Source organism: Apodemus sylvaticus, chromosome 6, assembly GCF_947179515.1.
Source record: "Apodemus sylvaticus chromosome 6, mApoSyl1.1, whole genome shotgun sequence".
NCBI lineage: Eukaryota > Metazoa > Chordata > Mammalia > Rodentia > Muridae > Apodemus > Apodemus sylvaticus.
In genome coordinates this window covers 134,149,897-134,167,487 of record NC_067477.1, presented here as the reverse complement: position 1 = coordinate 134,167,487, position 17,591 = coordinate 134,149,897, and the positions used below count along the sequence as shown (strand labels likewise).

Below are 17,591 nucleotides of genomic sequence, written 5' to 3'. Positions count from 1 at the left end.
GAACTCCTGCTGCTGAGACTTGAACTCATAAATCTTATCAACTTCAACTCTTTATGGTGTATTCTGATTTTATATACATTTTAAGTATCAGTTATTTTGAAGCTATGAATATTCAGTTAGCGTAGTTTCCCTGTCCCATGTGCTTAGCCTTCCTGTGACTCCTTTCCGCCCTTCTGTGTTCTCATTTGAGAAATCGTCATGTCTGAAAAGTTCCATGCTACTACTTTTCTATTCTTTTTTGAGTCAGGTTTCTGTGTAGCCCCAGCTGTCCTGGAACTCACTCTGTAGAGCAGGCTGGCCTGAACTCATGGAGATCTGCTCCTCTGCCTTCCAAGTGCTAGGAGTTAGCTGACAAAATGTTGTCTCAGTTTTTGTCTGAAAAAGCTACTTTTGTTTTTATTTTTGAAGATTATTTTCATGGATAGATTGGTTAATCAGTAGTTACTTAAAGATATTATCCCATTGATTTTAGTTTTATTGTTTTGGCTGATATCTTTTTTTTTTTCCTCTGTAATTAGTCTAGAAACTTATAGGTGTTCCTTCTGGTGCCAAAATTTTCTCTTTGTTTAAAAGTTTTTATGTGATATGTTTAGCGCTGTGAATGTGTTGGCATAAATTCCATTTCAGAATGCCATTATGTTAATATATTTCTCATTTTCCTTTCTTCTTTTTTAATATTTTACTTTATTTTCTTCTGATTAGTAATCCTCCAATCTTCCCTAAGTTATTAAATCTGTCTGTTTGAGTCTCTTTATGTAATTATTTTATGGTTTTAGAATTTCCCTTTGATATACATGATAGTTCTCTGGTAAGCATCTTCACTTTATTTTGTCATCTTTGCTATCTCTGTGCTTTGCTCTCTGAGGACATTTGTTTTCTGTCCCTTGGCTGGGTTTCTTCCATCTCTGAAGTGCTGTTTCCTCCCTCGCTCGCCTATGCTGGCCTTCTCCATATTGTGCCAGAGTTGGTACATGTGCTGCTGGATCCAGATTATGTTTTCTCTTCCATATGAGATTAATTCTTGCTATTTCATTCATGTGGTTTATGATTCTGATATATATTAGCCTCATAGTTTATATAATATTCTCTTTTTTAAAAAATCTCATTTTCATATATCTTGTTCTGTTTTGTGGGCATATTATGGTGGACTTTTACTTTCTGCCATAAGAAAAGACATCTGTGTACAGTTTGCCCATCATCCTTTAGTTTTGCTCAGGCTACGTTTCCAGTACTTAGAAGGTGAGTTGGATTGGGACAAGCTTCTCACCATGTAAAACTCACTTGTCTTATGTTTGCTGGTTCTTAGAGATGTCAGCTGTAGCTGGCCGATGGTTTCTGGAGTGGGCTGTCTGTTGCTTTCTCCTGTTTCATCTGGGTCCGTTTCCTTTGCTCATTCTGTCCTTGGCCTTGCTTAGTTTAGGTGAATTCTTGCTTTCTTTACACTCTCATAGTTTGTGGTCTTTTGCTTCGGCAGTCCATGAGGGTCAGTTTTTCAGTCCTCAGAAGGTCACTGGGCAGCTTTATCCTGGTGGGCGCCAGTATCAGCTCTTCAGATTCACTCCTGTGCTCCCTAGTATGGGAACACTTCTCTTGGGCCATCAGCTCTGCCCTTCTCCTCAGATGCTTCCTACAGAGGTCCTGCGCTGTGCTGTGCTGTGCTGTGCCCTTCCTAGCTGTTTGGGGTTTGCTCTTTGAGACCTTTGTCACAGGTACAGCCATGGTTTTTGCTTTTTCTTTTCCTAGTTGTCATTTATGCTATTAATATTTTCCACATGGGAAGGATTGGCAAGCCCAGGATTTTTCCTATACCCACTGAGATGCTTGTCCCTTACTGTGCCACTGTGATAATTATAGTATTAGGATTTTCCTTATTTTATTTGTTTAAATAAGGCTTTACTCTGTAGCCTAGGCTAGCCTTAAGCTCACTCTGTAGTCACAGCTGAGGCTTTCCTATCTTAGCTTTCTGAATGTTGGAATTCTGTGCCCCTCTAGGAGTTTTGTTTTGAGAATATATGATTACATATATTTTAAAGATAATTTCAACTTAACCTTGGTACCTTCTTTTGGGCATGCTGGTATGTTGTATCCCTTGTTATGTAGCTTTTTTATTTCTAGTATATTTGTATCTTCCTTTTCTTAATTGATACCGCTGAAAGCACTTTTTCTTACAAATAGTTTACTTGAAACTTAATTGACCCTTTCTGTTGTATTTTTTTCCTCCCCCTATTTTCCTTAGTTAGTTTTGTAGGGCTGCTGGCCTAGAACTTGAAACAGTCTCCCCAGCTTGCCTGCATAGTCCTGGATCACATCACTTATTTCTTACCCCTTTGTTTCTGGGTGTTATCCTGTGACTAAGACTCACTAATTTCCTATCATCTTTACCTAGCTCATTTATTTCTCTTTATTGAGGAATTACCTTGAAACTTTTTATTTCAGTTAAAAATTTTATTTAAGAATAAAATACTTATATATAATATAATTCAAGATAGAAAAAGCCTGAAGTTCTTAAATATACAGCTCAAAGAAATAGAATAAACAAACTCATATATCAGCAACTGAAAAGAAACAGAATAGCATAGCTGTGCCTGATCTATATAGCAGGTTGCCGGGTGGTGTGAGCTGTGGCTGCTACCCAGGATAGTCTTTCTGAGAACATTTTCTCCTGTAGGTGCCATAACATAATGTTCACCTCGTAATGGACTTGTGTTGAAAAGTGGAGTTCTTTTACTTTGACGGTAACATTTCTGAATCCTTAGGAAGACCTAGTGAATAGGCGTGAATCCGACCTTATGTGGGTGTGTGCCTGTACACTCCCTTCATGGAGGTCACTTGTGTTCCTCTACTGTGTCGGTTTAAGGACCCAACTAAGGGTTTCAGGTGTGGGGACAAGCAGTCTTATTTTCTGAGGCGGCTCACAGACCCTGAGATTGCATTTTAACAGATAAGCCAGTTCCATTTTCGGTTGCAACTTGCTTAATAATAACAGTTCTATTATGAATCATAGTTTGCAAATGTCTTTTTACACCTCCTACCCCTTTTAAGGTCAGATACTTCATACTGATGTGGTTTATTTGCACTGTGGACAAGGCTTCCGAGAGGCAGAGAAGATCAAGAGGCTTTTGCTGCATTTCAAGTAAGAAAATAAATAGCCTATTGAGTAGTTTAGTAGCCCAGCTAATTGTAGGCACTTTTGGAGCTCCTAACTTAGAGTGTGGGATTAAGAGAAACATCTGGCAAGAAAGAAGGGACCTTGTGCACAATGCTGGGGGGAATTGCTGGACTCACACACGGAGACTCTAGTGGAATACTTTTTCCTCTGTCTGCCTTCTGTCAAGTAGAGGTGGTGATGTGCTACCTGGGAGATTCTACCTTCTCCCTCTTCCCTCCCTTCCGTTCTCCACTGAAGAAGGGATATTATAGCAGTTAAGAACTTCAGAAATTAACATCATATAATTAGTTGTATTATTATAGCTCGGAATGAGCCTGAGTTGACTTGTTCATTTTGGCTCTTTGTAGATGAGAAGAAAGCTGCCTGACTGTTGTTAAGATGACAGTAAACTGTTTTTCTGTTCTTCTCCCTCCCCACAACCCCCCTCCCTCAACCAAAGCAGGGTGCTGTGTAATCTAGAGCAGAGGAGAAATTGCATGGATACAGTCGAGAGGAAGAGCTGTGTCTCGCACTTGTGCATTCGTGTGCTTTCTCAGAGTGTGTCTGGGACTCATTCAGGTTCTCATTTTGTTTTCCCTTGAAGCTGCAGCACAGTGGTGATCGGAAATGGAACTGCCTGCCGGGAAACTGAAGCTTACTTTGCTGACCTGATAATGAAAAATTACTTTGCACCACTGGATGTTGTTTACTGGTAAGGACTGTGGGAAGACTTGTTTTCTTGGAGTGTATAGGAGCTTCTTAGGCTCCTTTTGTGATGAGGTTTCCTTTCCTTTTTGAAAATCTGTATCTTGTGTGCCTCTCTGACTGGCTCTGGCTGTTAACAAGAATGTTGCAGGAGTGAGGAGAGCAGTGCAGATGCTCATGGAGTCTCGCAGACTGCACTGGTAGACAGGAGGACTCTGATGAAGCATTAACTAGCATGGTGGAGTGCCAGGTTAGCAACCTCTGACTGTGAATAAATTACCCTCTTCTGCTGCCAGAATTTTAAGCCAAGGAACTGTTGTACTCTGGAACTGAGAGCCAAGGTAACTGACAAGATAACTTCCCTGTTCTCAAAACTGCACATGGGCACTGGGACTTTTGAGAAGCTATTTGAACTTTGGTCATGGCTGATTATATTTATTACAGCTAGTTTCATTGTTATCTGTTCATCTTATTTTGATGTCAGTATCTCAGGAATAGTTGTGATAATTATGTATACACAACCTGGGAATCATTTAAAAAATGCTGTTGGAAGTAAGCCATGGTATATACCAGTAATCCTAGCACTTGGGATGCAGGAGAATATCTGCAAGTTGAGGGCAGCCTGAATTTACCCAGTAAGACTCTGCCTCAAAAATATCAAAATAAAAGTAGTGAAAACATTTTGAGTTTGATCTAAATGTGCTCATGGAGCATGTCTTCAATGGGCTTTAGGTATTATATAATATTAGGAAAATGAACCATGATGGTATAAAAATCTGGATTTATTAAACTTGATGGAATAGAAATGACTGATCTTTAAACAAACACACTTAAAGGTAAGTCCTGTAAAAGGCATTTGGTGTTTGTAGTAGTTGAGCTGTGAGTTACTGGAGTAAGAGGGCACATGCAGTTGTAGTTTTGTGTTCCAAAGACACTGTAGAAATGTGCAGTTCCACTGTACTGTAGAGTGGCATGCCTGACTCGCAGCAGTGTGCCATTCACTGCCCATTTCTTCATTCTCTCCTGAGAATACTGGGCAACTGCTGTGCACAGGCTTCACACAGTGGGTTGCAGTCTCTCTTCCTATAGCTGAGCCATCTGTCCGCAATCATTCTAATGCCTTTGTCACAGAACATGAGCCCCAGTGTGCTTGTCTATTTGCTCAGATCTGTTTGCTAGTACTTTACCGTGGACTTGTAAAGTCTGTAAGTGTTGCAGAGATCTAATCAGAACTTACAGTGACCGCAGTAGGAAAATTAGTATTTGAGTTCATTTGTTGTCACTGTGACCCTCCATTTGTCTCCATGCTTTCTCTGTCTGTCATTCTATATACTTTCTCTTATGTATTTCTATAATCTTGTGAATATGCTTTTAAATGTATTCAGACCATCCTAATGAAGCCTCTAGCACATTCCTCTAGCACATTCTACTCTGGAGTACTTTTCTCTTGATTTGCTACTTAAGTTAGGATGTTCTGTGACTTATATCACACCTTACCACTTAGATCACAGCCATTCACCTTCTTTCTAATGTTTCTACTCCTACTGTTGAGACACTCTGTAATCTCTGGAACTTCTCCATACCCTCGGGAAAAATAATCCAGGCTTTCAAATCATAAATACAAAGGAGAGAAAATTTTAAACTGGGTCCAAGTAGCAGAGTTTAACTGGGATTTAGTCAGTTACTTACATTTAAAGTTGAACGTGCCACTGAAAAGTTAAAAATTGTATGTGCTCCTAACTGCTGAGCTGTCTATCCAACCTCTCCACTTTATCTTTTGAGTCCAAGTCTCTCCTGAACTTGGAGCTAGACATCCGGATAGTTTGGCTAGCTAGCACATCACTGGCAGTTTCCTGTCACAATCTAACCTTGCACAGGGCTTGCTGCATTTGCAGCTGGTATGGTTTTATGTGAATGCTAGGAATCTGCACACAGGCCCCCAGGCTCAAACTACAAGTACTTCATCTACTAGAGCCTACTGTAAATCCATTCATATTTATTAATGTTAAGTATTAAACTGGTTTTGATCAGATAAATCTTTTCAAGACTATTGACTAGATATACTAGGCTGAAATATCTCTTTTTCTAAAATGCTTGGGATCAGACATGTTGAATATTTTGGATGTTTTTTAAAATTTTGTGATACTTCCCTTTATATAAAATAACATAATATGTGGCTAGGATTTGAACTCAAACATGAGACTTTTATACACAAAACCCAAAGATAATCAGATAATATTTACAATGTGCTTATGCTTCGACCAGGACCTATCACCATTCATGGAACTTTTTACTCATGTCGTATCAGCATTAAAACATTTTAGATGTTTGAGGATTTAGGTTTTTATAGAGTTAATATTTTCTCAAAGATGTTGATTTTGTGAGTAAAATCATGACATGGTAGAGTTTTATAATTGAATTATGAAATGAGATATTTCATATGAAATGTTTAATATTTCATGTCTTATATTTTAATCTCCAACTGACAAACTTTAGAGTAGAGAGTGCTCTAAGTTGTCTAGCTGTGTATGTTTTGGAGCATCATAGGTGGAGGTCACTCCACCTGGTGTCGAAATGGAGAACACTTTCTTCTGTTGCTTGACTTGTTTATGTTTCTGTGCTGAAAGCTTTACTATATACATGGATGTTACCAGGTAAATCTCACAAGAAATAAGAAGACTTTTCTTTCTTTTTTTTTTAATTTTTATATTTTTTTAATAGAATATATCCTTCATTTATATTTCATATGCTAAAACCTTTTCTGGTTCCCCCTCCCCGAAAAACCCCAACCCTTCCTCCCACCCCCTGCCTCCAAGTTTATGCCCCTCCACCAGACCCACTCCCACCTCCCCCCCCCTCGATTTTCCTTTGTTGTGGCCTCTATTGAGCCTTCATAGGACCAAGGACCACTCCTCCCACTGATGCCCGGCAAGGCATTCCTCTGCCACACTTTTGGCTGGAACCATGTGTATCCTTTGGTTGATGGTTTAGTCCCTGGGAGCCCTGGGGCGTCTGGTTGACCGACATCATTGTTCTTCCCATGGGGCTGTAACAACCCCTTCAGCTCCTCCAGTCTGCCCTCCAGCTCCTCCATTGGGGACCCCATGCTCAGTCCAATGGTTGGTTGCTAGCATCTGCCTCTGTATGTGTAAGGCTCTGGCAGGGCCCCTCCAGAGACCACCATGGGATGTTCCCTTTGGTATGCACTCTTGTCATCCATAGTAGTGTCAGGCTTTGGTGACTGTTTATAGGAAGAATCCCCAGGTAGGGCAGTCTCTTGGTGGTCTTCCCTTCAGTCTCTGCTCCACACTTTGTCTCCAAAACTTTTCAATGAGCACTTTTACTAGGAGGATTGGGAATGGATTGAGAAGTACAGTGTGCTCTGCAAGGGAGCAAAGGGTGATGCTGTGGGGGAGGTGTCTGGGTGTGTGGTGCAGACATTATGCCTAGCCTCGGCCTGGTTACTGAGGGACAGAAGTGACTCGATCATGCTAGGAGGAAAACCCTGGTGGTAGACATCTGGGAAACACACAGTAATGCTCATTCTTCTTTCATTCCAGTGTGTTAGCAACTTTTAATAGGAAGAAAACATAATTTAAGGAATCATAAGGCTTTTTTGCTTGAGGTACGTTTATATACCTTCCAGAGATTAACAATTACAGGAATTGGATGGGCCTTGAAAGGTCAACTCCCTTGTGGAATAAATAGACTTTTACTTTAAGATTAAAAAAATTCAGCTTTTTAAAAAAAGAAAGTAAAGTTCATGTGAATGCATATTTAGCAAAAGTGGACACACAGTAAAGGCTAAGGCAGACTCATGAAGGAATGTTTTTAGCTGAAGCAGACACAGGTGAAAGGATGTTACGCTAAAGCAAGTGTGTGAAAGGACATGTGATGAAAGATTCTTTCCTAACAACGCATATGTATTGGTTCGCCTTACATTGCGTAGTTGAGCTGCATTTGTTGGGGGCTCCATAGAGAGGTACGTAAAAAAAAAAAATCTTCTGGTGGTGTGACCCGTGGAGGACACGTGATGTTTGGAGGGAGTATTAAAAGGACTTGATGAACAGTGATGGGGGCTGAGCTTAGTTTGGTTATAGACCAAGCCTGTTGGTCTTGCATCTTCACTGATCTTTGCTTCTCTGAGAGAGGCACAACTTTTATTCTAGTAGGGAAAACTTATAGATAAATATGCATGGATTTATATATGGCATGTGAGTTAGTAATAAGTTACACATGGAGAAGAAAAAGCAAAGGAAGATTGTCCAGAGGGACAAGAAGTACAGACTCCAGGTACACAGCTCTTAAGAAGCCACTCAAGCCTTCTGAAGGAAGGTGTGTATAAGGATTTATCTGTGTCTTTTAGATTTTTGTTCTCACTATTCTTAAATCAGTTCTCTAGAGCTGTGTTTTTCATGAGCAGATTTCAGTCCATTGGTAAAAGTTCAAAAACATTTTAGTTGAAAAGAACAGAAAAAGTAGGCAGACACCATCATGACTGTTGGACTATATGTGCTGGGGTGTACTATGCAGTATATTTGTTTTTTCAGTGGTAGAATCAGTCAAGTCTGAGGATCATTGCTATATGAAATTTCGCAACCTTTGAAAAGCTTGCAAACCTTGAAAATTGCTAACAGAGAAAATTGGCTGAGCAGGTGAGAAGTTTTTAGAAATAGAATTTGGGCTGCTTTATACAATGACAAAAGAGCTGCCCTTGTTTTGAAAGAAAATAGGACAATAATTCATATTGCACAATATATGTGACCCAGACACTAGGGATTCACCTGTACAATCAAAACCACAAACCTTTCCAATTTTTTCTGAAAATTTTAAATTAAGGTAGAATTTTCTCAGTAAGATTCCTTGTGTCAAAGAAAAATTTCTAAACACTTTGGTTATTAACTCATGTCAGGGTTTTTATGGAAACTTCACTGTAAGAAAAAAGACTTCTAGTAGGCCAACTGAGATGAACTCCTGAGAGAGGTCTTTTATTCAAAAGAGAATATAAAAGTACTGTTGTAGAAAACCAAAACTGTTCCGGTGATTGGTTCTTGGAACAAGCCTTAGATCCATTACCATGTATCAGGTAATTGCGTTAAGGAGTGTATTAAGAATGCTGTAATTTTTTTTTTTTGTCAGAGAGTTTGAATTTCTTCTGCTTAAACTAAGATTGGAATAAATTTTCTTTTACACTCATTTTCTTTTGACATCTGCTAGTGTTTAGTATCTGATTTAGCTCTTATGTATGTGATCATGCTGTTTTATATGCAAATATTCCATCATGTTCTGAAGAGAGAACATTGGTTTCCAGGGCTTTGCCAGTAGGAAAAACAAGTTGAAACTAAAAGTGAAAACCAATTTATATGTACTGACTGCAGACCTCCTGCAAGCATGACTTTTACAAAGACATAAATAAGCTGACAAAGAATAAGTAACCAAAGATATTTGTTGAGACAGGATATCAAAAATAGCTCTCAGAGACGAAAGCTTAAGGTTAAATGCATTACCTTTTCTTCTCTTAGTGCTAAGTATAACATAGAAGGCTTTTAATAATTATCTTAGAGGAAAGAGGGTGGTCAGCAGATCCCACTGCTTGTCGATAGTTCTCATGGCCATGAACCTCACCAATGGCCAGACAAAGAATTGTTGACCTCTCCTTCAGGTCTGGGAGATAAAATGATTTTTGGGCTGAAGATAGGAATGGGTATTACAAAAGAAGACAGGAATGTAATTGAAGTAGGATCTCTCGAAGATAAGAGGCACTGTTTTTTATTTCATCATCTTGTGCAGATGAAGCACTTCCTGATGCTGCGGGCCATCTCTGAATACCATTAGGAAAGCACAGTGTGGTTGCTGAGGGTTGTGGGAACTAGAGATGACAGTTGGTATTTTGCTGTTCCAAAGAAGAAATTAAGTTCTGAAGGTGGCTGTTGAGTGTGTTCTTGTCAGGCAAAATGGCAGTAGCCTCTGGAAGTCAGTGTGCACCTAGAAATTAAACATTAGACTAGTGAACACTCCATCTCAGCTGCACTTCTTGGTAGTCTTTCTAGACCCTGTGAGCTGTGGTGTGACTCCTGAGGAATGTCAACTAATGTCCTGTGCAAAGGCCTCAGTGCCTTACACACACACACACAGAGGACTGGGTTATTACAGTTAGATTTGGAGGTGTGCTTTTGAAATCTTTGGACACTAAGTCTGCTAGAATCAATACCGGAGAAAATTTGAAAGGCCTTGGGTTTTAGCTTTAGTCTTGTCACATGGGCTATCATTTGGATAAATGACTCCTGCGGTGTTAGAGAGTGTTCCCTTAGATTTTGAAGGGATGATTTCTGAGGTTTCCTTGATTTCTGATGGTGAGCAATTCTTTTAAATAACACTAGCTGTCTGAACCTTTTCCCTTTCCTTTAGTTGATAGAAAAATTTACTTTCTAACAAATTACCAAACTTCACTATATAACCCAGATGTATTTAGCTGTGTAAAGCCCACAGTGTTCTGAAGTCAGTACTATTTTATGTGAGGCAATGTGGTTGCTCTTACTTCTTTCTCATTAATGTAGCTCCTTCCCTTCTTTCTCTGTAATAAGGACATCCCATGATGTCATTGCCTTAGCTTTCCTTATACTGAGACCACAGACATGTGGTACTGTGCCTGGCATGAATTACTCTTGGAACTTGGGATGGCCTCAATTGTTTTATGGGTCTCAGCATGGTCACTGTTAAGTCATGACAAGATAAAGTGATGAGGTATTTCCATTCTGCATTTTCTGTAGTTGCAGCCTGCGAAGATGTAAAACACTGCAGAAGTTTGTTTCCTTTGACCTCTCCATATTCTCTTCTTTCTCACACTTGACCACAAGCACTGGGATCTTCTTAATAAGATTTCTTGTTGGAATATTTGTGCTATTCAGTCAGTTTAAAAATAAATTTACATTCCTTTTGTTGAAAGGCCAGGATGCTTTAAAACATATGTAGTTGAATAGACTGTTTCAGCTAAATAGAGTGGGAAAGGGGCATAAGGCATGCATAATAACGGGGCCCTTTTAAAATAAGGTTTACATTTGAATTCAGTTTGACAGCTTTTGATTAAAATAAAATGTTTTACCAATTTTGTAACCCAAGTGCTTTTGTGTCTCCAAGTCCAATTTAAATATCTGCAGGAGTTGCCCCAACCCATCCTTAACTACATCCCTTCTTAGAGATCTTTGTTTATTGACTTAGATTAGAACTGGCCTAGAGCCCAGAGATGGTCACTTTGCATCTTAAGGTTTTTGGTTACAAATCTACTTTTGTTGCCAGTTCCAATACAGATTCTTGATTGTTTTTGTTAGTTTTATTGTAAGTTCTTGCCAAAGATATAGTGTAGTGTAACCAAAACAGATGTTCTATTAGACAAGTGCACATGCTAGAACAGAATGTAGATGCCAATTAAACAGCAAACTGTTGAACATTACCTTAATAAGTGATGAACTTTGGGGTTGTGTTTCAGATAACCTTTAGGTTTTGGAAGAAATTGTGCCTATTTTGAACAGTTGTTAATATATTTTTCTCTGCAGTTTCAATTTGGGCATCTACAATTTTATATTCTTGTAAACTGACAGTTTACAGTGATGTTAAAATAGTAGAGAATTCATCCTTCTCATGTTTATAGTTCAGTTATTTCTTAAAGCATTATATATTTTAGGTAAGCATTACTTTCTGACCCGGAGATGTTAGTATACAGCAATAGTTTTAAAGATTAATGCTTGTAAATAGATGAGTGAAATTATCCTTCCAGTGATAATTGTCTCGTTAGTTCTGGGAACCATACTATAGGAGATGGAGAGCCTGCCTTTCAGGACTTTTAGTAGCTATTCCATAGGGTCCAGTGCAGCCTATGCTGGCTTCTGTGTCAGGGGGAACAAAGGCATGCAGAGTGCCTAGCCAGGTACATTTAGCAGAGTTTGCTCATGATTCCCCTGTGAGTGCATGCGAGGGTGAGTGGTAAATAATGGGGACCATTTGTACTTTGAGATGAGCTGGAGCCTCTTTTCCTTCATGGTTTGTTGCTGTTGTTCCCCGTGTTGAGTTTTCCATAAGTTTTGGCCAGCACTTTGAAAAAGAAGTGTTCTGCTGGTTATTCAGGAACATCTAAATTATTTATTCCAGCTCCTGTCTAGGTCGCATAGAATCACTAGGTTCTTTGCTTTGCAATTTGTGTTAGAAGAATTCAGAAATATAACAATTCTTTGCTTACAATCCTTTTCATTTGGTTCTGTGAGACTTGTAGATGCAGAGACTAGAAACTCCGAATTCAAAATAAGAGCTCTTAAATCCACCTTATTTGTGTTTTTTCTTTTTTCTGGCATGGCATGGTGGGGTTTTTTTTTTTTTTATTCTAATGTGTTTTATGTGGCTAAATCTTTGTATTAGGTACTCCTATCTTAGTGAAATACCATTTTTAAGTTGCCCCACATCCGCACATTTCTAAGGTTACACCCAACTTAATTCCCATTGCTTTTCTGCTTCATAGCACTTGCATATTGAAGGAACCCTAACATTTGGGTTCACATTATGATAATGAGGTTTCCAGGACATGGAGGATTAGAGGTGTGGCAGGTCTAGTTGCAGAAGAAAGTTCAGAAGCACTTGTAAAGCTTGCCTGATTGGCGGGTTGAGGTGCTTTTGTTTATTCACTACTCATGCAGCATTAATCCGCATCTCACCAGGTACCTACAGTGCTGTAATTCTAGACATGACCTTGGATCTTGATTTACTTCGGCTCCGTTTTCTTTATTAATGTGCCATGAAAGAGGTACATGAAAGATAGCCAACATCAAAGCTCCTTTTAAAGTAAAATGGTTGATAGGAATTCCCTGGTATTTAACATTGTCTGTCAAATGTTTCAGCTGGTTTGCATCCTTTTACAAGCTATTGCTTGCTGCACTAAAAGAAATTTAAAGCAGTTGTCTCAAGTGTTCATGGGATGAGGTGGGGGTGGGGTAGTACGGATGGTGGTGGCGATGGTCGTGATGGGGATTGAGTCAGAGAGGAGAGTATACGAGAGGTAAAAGCATGCTCTTCCAGCTGTGCTTCTCCTGGCCTCATTTTATGTTTCCTGGTGTGCCGAGGGGTTTCAGATCAGAGTGCTGCCGTGATTCAGTGGAGCAAGCATTGTACCTTGGTTATCAGAACGCTGAAGAGTGGCCAAAGAGAACCCTCAGGCTTCTGTGACAGACTAAGGAAAAGGCAATGCCACTATCTTTTCCAGAAATTGTTTAAACAGTTGAACTTCATAGCCAGTTTATAATTGAATGCTTCATGGGATACAGAGTCTGAAGACAGGCCAAAGGAAGTGGAACCCCGAGCAGGCTGGCCATGTGCTGTTGGCTATGCTTCCTGTAGATACATCTCAGAGGCTGAGAACTTGTTGGAGACAAATGTTTGAGGGTAGAACTTCTTGTAGCTAAGTTTGGAACTTTTGTTTTTGTTTTATAAGTAGTGATTGGTTTTGTCCCTACCTAAGAGGAAACATGTCAGAGCTGTGTACTTGGAAGGTTCTCAGCAGTTTCCCAGCATTCACACCCGCCATCCTTACTATAAACTTTCCTCATCCAAATAGTGGAAAATAGAAATTATGGCCTGCTTTAGAAAGTGATATTTATTTGTCTTCAGACTTTTACTTTGAACATACCAGCATAACTCTGACATATAAAAGTCTTTTACAATCTATTACAGTAAGAGTTCTTGTTAACAGTATGTGTTAACATATATTTGCATCTGAGTAAAATACTGTAAAATTGTTGTGTGTGATATGACATTTAAAGATTTATTTATTTTATGTGCTGTATGAGTTTATATATACCATGTATATGCAGGTGGCCGAGTAGGTCAGAAGAGGGCATCAATTCCTGGGAAAGTGGACTTACTGGGGTTGTAGGCTGCCTGATTGTGCTGGGAACTGAACTTAAGTCCTCTAAAAGAATAGTAAGCTTTCTTAACTGCAGAGCCCTTTCTCTAACCCCCAAATTACTATATTTTTATATTCTATAATTTTCTGTGCACTTATTATTTTTATTCATATGTGATAGGAAAATAAATTTCAACTGAGTCTTAGTTTTACAGGTTTATTGGACTAAAGATTTAACTTGTAGAATATAGGATACCTACACTTGAGTGACATACAGCAGTTTAGTAATAGCCTTTCCCAGAAAAGCAGATTATTTTGACACTCTGTAATGATCAACACAAACTGAACTGCTGAGATCTGTTTTTTGAGGCTTATGAAGGGGGGTAACCTAGTCAGTGTGCAGGTGAGCTTATGTGTAGTTTATTTGGGGCCAAACTGTGATGAAGAAAGACATATGAGAGAGGTACATCTGGCTCACTTGCCAATAAAAGCAGTGTAGAAATTGTTGCCATCATTGTCATATACCATATATGGCTCTTTCTGTGTCAAAGAGTAGCCCCTGGGATAAGAAAAGTGAAGGCTGTGGAGATGTTTCTGTTTCTGTTGCCTTGCTATATAGGCTGGCCTCAAACATGATTAGATTGCATTAGCCTTCAGAGTGTTGCACCATTGATGCGTGACATCATGCCTCACAGGAGGTTTCTGGCTTATTGTAGTCACAGACAGTGAATCAGTGCACCTTAGAAAGCACATTTGTTGTTGTTGTTGCTATTTATCTAAAATTCTGGTGTTTTGTGTATTTTACCTTATTGAGGATCAACATAGTTAAAGCACATAAGTTCATCCCAGTATTATGAATGTTGTTATTCGAACATTCTAACTTCAAGTTATTCTGGATTGATAAGTGTTATTATAATCAAGGATCAGAAAGTGATATTTATTGGCTGCTTGGTAGTAAGCAATTTGAACTTGCAAATGAACCATCAGCTTGGCAGTTATCATTATATCAAAAGTGTAATTCATATATCCTATTGGTGTCTTAGTTACTTTTCTCTACACTGTTACCATATAGCTGACAGAAGAAAATTTAAGGGAGGGAGGTTATTTAACTCTTGGCCTGAGGAACTAGGGTCCATCATGGCCGTTGGAAGGTGTAGAGGTTGGCATGTAAGGTGACTGGTCACACGGAGTCCACAGTCAGTTGGAGGGAGACCAATACTCATATGGCCTTTGACCTTTCCCCATCGTATTCAGGTCCGATTCCTTTCCTGCTGTAGCCCACATTCACATGGCTAGGCCTCAGTGATACCTTCACAGAAGGACATGTGCTGCAGTGCTGCACAACTCTGCAAGTGCACAGTGAACCCTGCTAGTCACATTCAGTGGCCTTGATTACATAAAATTATTATGGTTCTTTAAAGCATTTTCAACATAGCTATTCACATGAGTCTGAGGACTATGAAAGACCATAAGAGCATTGATAATTCTCCCTCTTGATGCATTAAAGGTTTAAATTAAGTAGGTCTTTTTTTTTTTTTTTTTTGAAATCACATTGCTGCTGCCTTCATTAAAATTGCTGCTTTCCACTTGGTATGTTAAGTCACTTTCAGTAATGTTATTTCAGGTGTTTCTGACGTAGAATTCAGATATTGGTTTTGCCGAAACTTGGGTGTTCTGTAAATGCAAAGAGGCTTTTATAGAGTGTCTTCAGTAAGGAGAATGTATGTTCATCCCTGTTTGAACCGTATCTTCTAAGTGTAGCATTCAGAGACTCCCTGGGCTGAATCATTCAGGGTCCTAGGCTGCTTTTCAATTGGAATTCACTAGTTATACAAGAGAAAGAATGCCTGGTGTCTTTATCTCTCTTCTCCTTTGGGGGTTCTACACCTTTCAAGCCTTTTAAGATCTTCTTACATATAATTCTCACTGGGAGGTGTTGCTTTTAGATGTTTTACAGTTCAGTGGGAAAAGCGTTGATTAATATCTGAGCCAAAAACTAAATGTTTTCAACTTAAAAGAATTTAGCTGGGTACAGAAAGACCCTTCATGTATTACATCTTTCCTACAGATGTCTGTCTGTCTGTTTGTCTCTCTCTCTCTCTCTCTCTCTCTCTCTCTCTCTCTCTCTCTCTCTCTCTCTCTCTCACTCATTTCTAGGGACCCTTACTCAAGTTTTCAGATCAAGGATTGACATTTTTCTCATTCCTGAATCTAGACAGGAAGACCCAAGAAGAAGATAAGACAGCTCACCAGGGGATCCCTAAGGGATGCTTCTGCAGTGTCTCACCTCTACTCATCTTTATCTATGTTAGTACCTCCTTGCTTTCTCTCTGTTTACCTTTCCTTTGTGAAAACTGGCAGGTTTGTGCTTGGTGGGAAAAGTACAATGTATCTGTCTTCTTGAATTCCATATCCTGCTATAAGTTTTCCTTGGAATTCCTGCACATAGTTGAAAGTGCGGGATGCACTGTGGGGTCACCAGTGTTTTACCTTTGCTAGTGTATTCAGGGGTCTTCTGGGGAGAGCAGACAACTGCCTTCTCTTTTGACTATCAAACTCATCTTTTCATCAGTTAAGCAAACACTTACTGAGAACCTAAATCTGTGCCAGGCTTGGAGGACATGCAGAGTGAGTGAACCTTGTGCCTACTTGACTTTAGTTCTTCAGCAAAGCCTCCGTTCTAGCTTATTGGTTCCATGCCCCTTAAGCTCACCCATTTGAGACAGCATAGCTCTGTAGCCCAGGCTGCCTTTCTGCCCTTCTGCATAGGGTGACCTGTTGGTTAGCATGCTTTGTGTGAACTCTTGCACCACTCCCTCACTACTAAAATTATGTGCATGTGAGCATTCCCCTTATCCACATGCGTTGTCTCCTTGTCTTCTCTACTGTGCTGACGTTCATTACTCAGTCATCTGGGTCTCTTCTTTGAAGAAGAGATAGTAAGATGACCTATTTTGTAGTATTTTTTGGTTTTGAAGATTAAAATAAGTAAGGTGTGATACTAAGAATAGTTCTTGGTATGTAGTAGGTCAACAACTATGAGTTGCTATTGTCTTTTGACCAAATGTATAGTATAGATTATTCTACAGTTTCTTTCTTGGAATGGCCTTTCATTATTCCTCCCCAGGACAGCCTTACCAGAGTCTTCAGAGCCTCTGGCACACTCTATCCCCCATGAAATTCTCTTAGGGATTTCAGGTTGGAATTAAACTTATCTCTAAATTTCCCCAAAGCTTTGTATGTGGTTTGCTGAGATGCTTAATTTATACTGCACCTGCTATGTGCAGGCATTAGCTTGGAGGATTGTTTATAACCAGTGGGTCTTCGTTATGTATCCCTTCAGAATAGTAATTGCCTTGTCCAACTTACCAGTCTTAGGTTTGAATTCATTTAGGCTACCCACTTCCCTCTCTTACCTGTATATATTGTATGTATACACACACACACACACACACACACACACACACACACAAAACCTTTTAGTAAAGACGTTTTCCACAAATGCAAAAGAACTAACTCAATGGTATGCTTTCTAGATTAAAACCCAGTGTTACTTTCAAATTTTAAAATGTTTTTGAAAATATAGAGGTTCTGGGGAATGTGTGCCTAGAATACATAAGGTACTGGGTCTGACTCCCCAGTACCATAGGAATTGGGTATGCTGGCCCGTGCCTGAGATTCATCACTGAGGAGATGGAAGCAGGAAGGCCAAAAGTTCACAGCCATCTTGAGCTACAGAGCTGATGTCAGCCTGAGCTACTTTGTACCATATCTTAAAAGAAGTCGCAGAAATAACAGGGACTGTGGTGTTCAATGAACTGTGTATCAATCACTTAGATTAAGATGAAATAT

At 39.4% G+C, this 17,591-nt stretch overlaps 1 protein-coding gene across 2 annotated transcripts in view; it reads left to right on the top strand.

Annotated features, from left to right (window-relative positions):
* Positions 1–17,591, top strand: part of Srbd1 (S1 RNA binding domain 1) — a 174,793-nt gene that overhangs the window by 48,817 nt on the left and 108,385 nt on the right. For both annotated transcript variants that reach the window (XM_052186509.1, XM_052186511.1), the window contains exons 13-14: positions 3,043–3,133; positions 3,753–3,860. In XM_052186509.1, the coding sequence (XP_052042469.1) occupies positions 3,043–3,133; positions 3,753–3,860 (199 nt within the window). The remainder of the gene's footprint in view (positions 1–3,042; positions 3,134–3,752; positions 3,861–17,591) is intronic.